Consider the following 1,730-nt stretch of genomic DNA (forward strand, 5'->3'; position numbering starts at 1 on the left):
ACCAACATTCGCTGCCATACCGATATAATATACTATTTCCTTCAATTTACCATCAATATACTCGAACGCGCACACGGTTTGTGTTAATAAAGTGCCCTACGACAAAATTTCCTGCTGGGAGTAAAAACATATGAAACATAAAGCAGTTGGTCACCCTAAATCAGAAATCAACAAATCGTTTCGTTTCATACAAAATTTCATTGTTGTCATCATTCCGTTTTGTGGTTTCGTTGGTGACGGTTCGTTATACGGTTTGTGCGTGTAGCGGGAAATTGTTTTATGTAAAACAATGCTTACATTAGTAAAATAATAATGTTTAATAATAATAATATGTTATAACTAATAAAATAAATGCAACGATTTAAAAGAAAAATTAATATTTATTGATTAAAAAATATTAATAACGAAAAAGGATTAAAGAATTAAAATTACTAATAAGATTTTATTCGGTTTAACTTACTGTGTGTATAAAATTGATCGAATTACCAACAATATTTAATAATAAATAAAACAATTACTTTATAAATTGTTAACATTCTTATATTAAGAGAATTTATAAATATTAAGGATATTTTCCAAAATATTTGCCGTCTGTGTAGTTAAAAAATGTTAGAAATTTAAAATTGTTTGGTGTGAGAAGTGGATATGTTAAAATGAGACAACTATACATGTTTTATGTGCAATTTTGAGATTTGTTTTGCTTATCAGTGTTTTTTGTTGTTATTTTTTGTGCCGCGCCGTTTGTTTATGCAAAAAGAAAAAACTAAAACATAGTAAATACCTTATAGTAAATTGTTGTTGTTATTTGTAAAGCAATCGGTGCCCTTGTAAAATTTGCCGGTAAAATAAAAAATCATAAATAAATTCATGAATGCAATCGCCAAATTTCTGATATGAAAAACTAAATAGGAATTCCTTCTGTGTTTTGTTGCTACTGTAAGGAAAGAAAAAATTTTTATGAATACACAACAAAAGTGGTGTGAGTGATGACTTTTCTCAAGAAATAAAATATAAAATGTTTACATGTTTCACTTTTATGTTTAATAAATAATGCAATAATATGGTTAAAAATGTAAAACTATAATAAATAACACTGTAGTAAATTATAAAATAAAATTGTTGTTTATTTTCCAATAAGGGAAAAGTTAAGGAAATGTTTCAAAGACATTCAACACCCTGTATGTTAAAATACAGTGTCAACGGTCCTTGTTATGTGTCTGCTATGTTGCTGAAGCACATCGTCTTATTGCTGTTTTGTCTGCTGTTAATACTGCAGTGTCGTGTCTCATGTGGAAGTCAAGGTATTTAATTATTTAAAAAAAAAGGAATTAAAATAAGTTATCAGATGTTTATAATTGAATGTCCTTAAAATACAGTTAAGTTAGAAAACACATGGTTGTATTTTAAATGCTTTTGTTTTGTATAAACAAAGTCTAAAAGAGACACCGGGTCCTATTTGATCCATAGTGGTGTCTCTATAGAATGACTCTCGAATGAGTTAATTGTATTAATGGACCTAATAATATTATTTGGTGTAAAAATCCAGGTCTTTCTGGATTTCTATGAAATTCAAGGAAATATTTGTCATTCTTACATGCGATTGTCAGAAAGTGGGTTCTACGTTTAATGAAGTTATTTAAAAGAAACGTTAAATAAGGACTACTAATTAACAAAAACATTTAATAATAATTAAATTTAATAATAATAATAAAATTTAATAATAATAATTA

The 1,730-nt window shown here is 26.8% G+C and overlaps 1 protein-coding gene across 2 annotated transcripts in view; it reads left to right on the forward strand.

The window, feature by feature from the left end:
• Window positions 1-738: 738 nt before the first annotated feature.
• LOC119682855 (neogenin-like) overlaps window positions 739-1,730 on the forward strand; it is a 350,203-nt gene continuing 349,211 nt past the window's right edge. For both annotated transcript variants that reach the window (XM_038096380.1, XM_038096381.1), the window contains exon 1: window positions 739-1,301. In XM_038096380.1, coding sequence (XP_037952308.1) covers window positions 1,154-1,301 — 148 coding nt within the window. In that variant the 5' untranslated portion in view covers window positions 739-1,153. The remainder of the gene's footprint in view (window positions 1,302-1,730) is intronic.

The sequence above is a fragment of the Teleopsis dalmanni genome, chromosome 2, assembly GCF_002237135.1.
Source record: "Teleopsis dalmanni isolate 2A chromosome 2, ASM223713v2, whole genome shotgun sequence".
NCBI classification, from domain to species: Eukaryota; Metazoa; Arthropoda; class Insecta; order Diptera; family Diopsidae; genus Teleopsis; species Teleopsis dalmanni.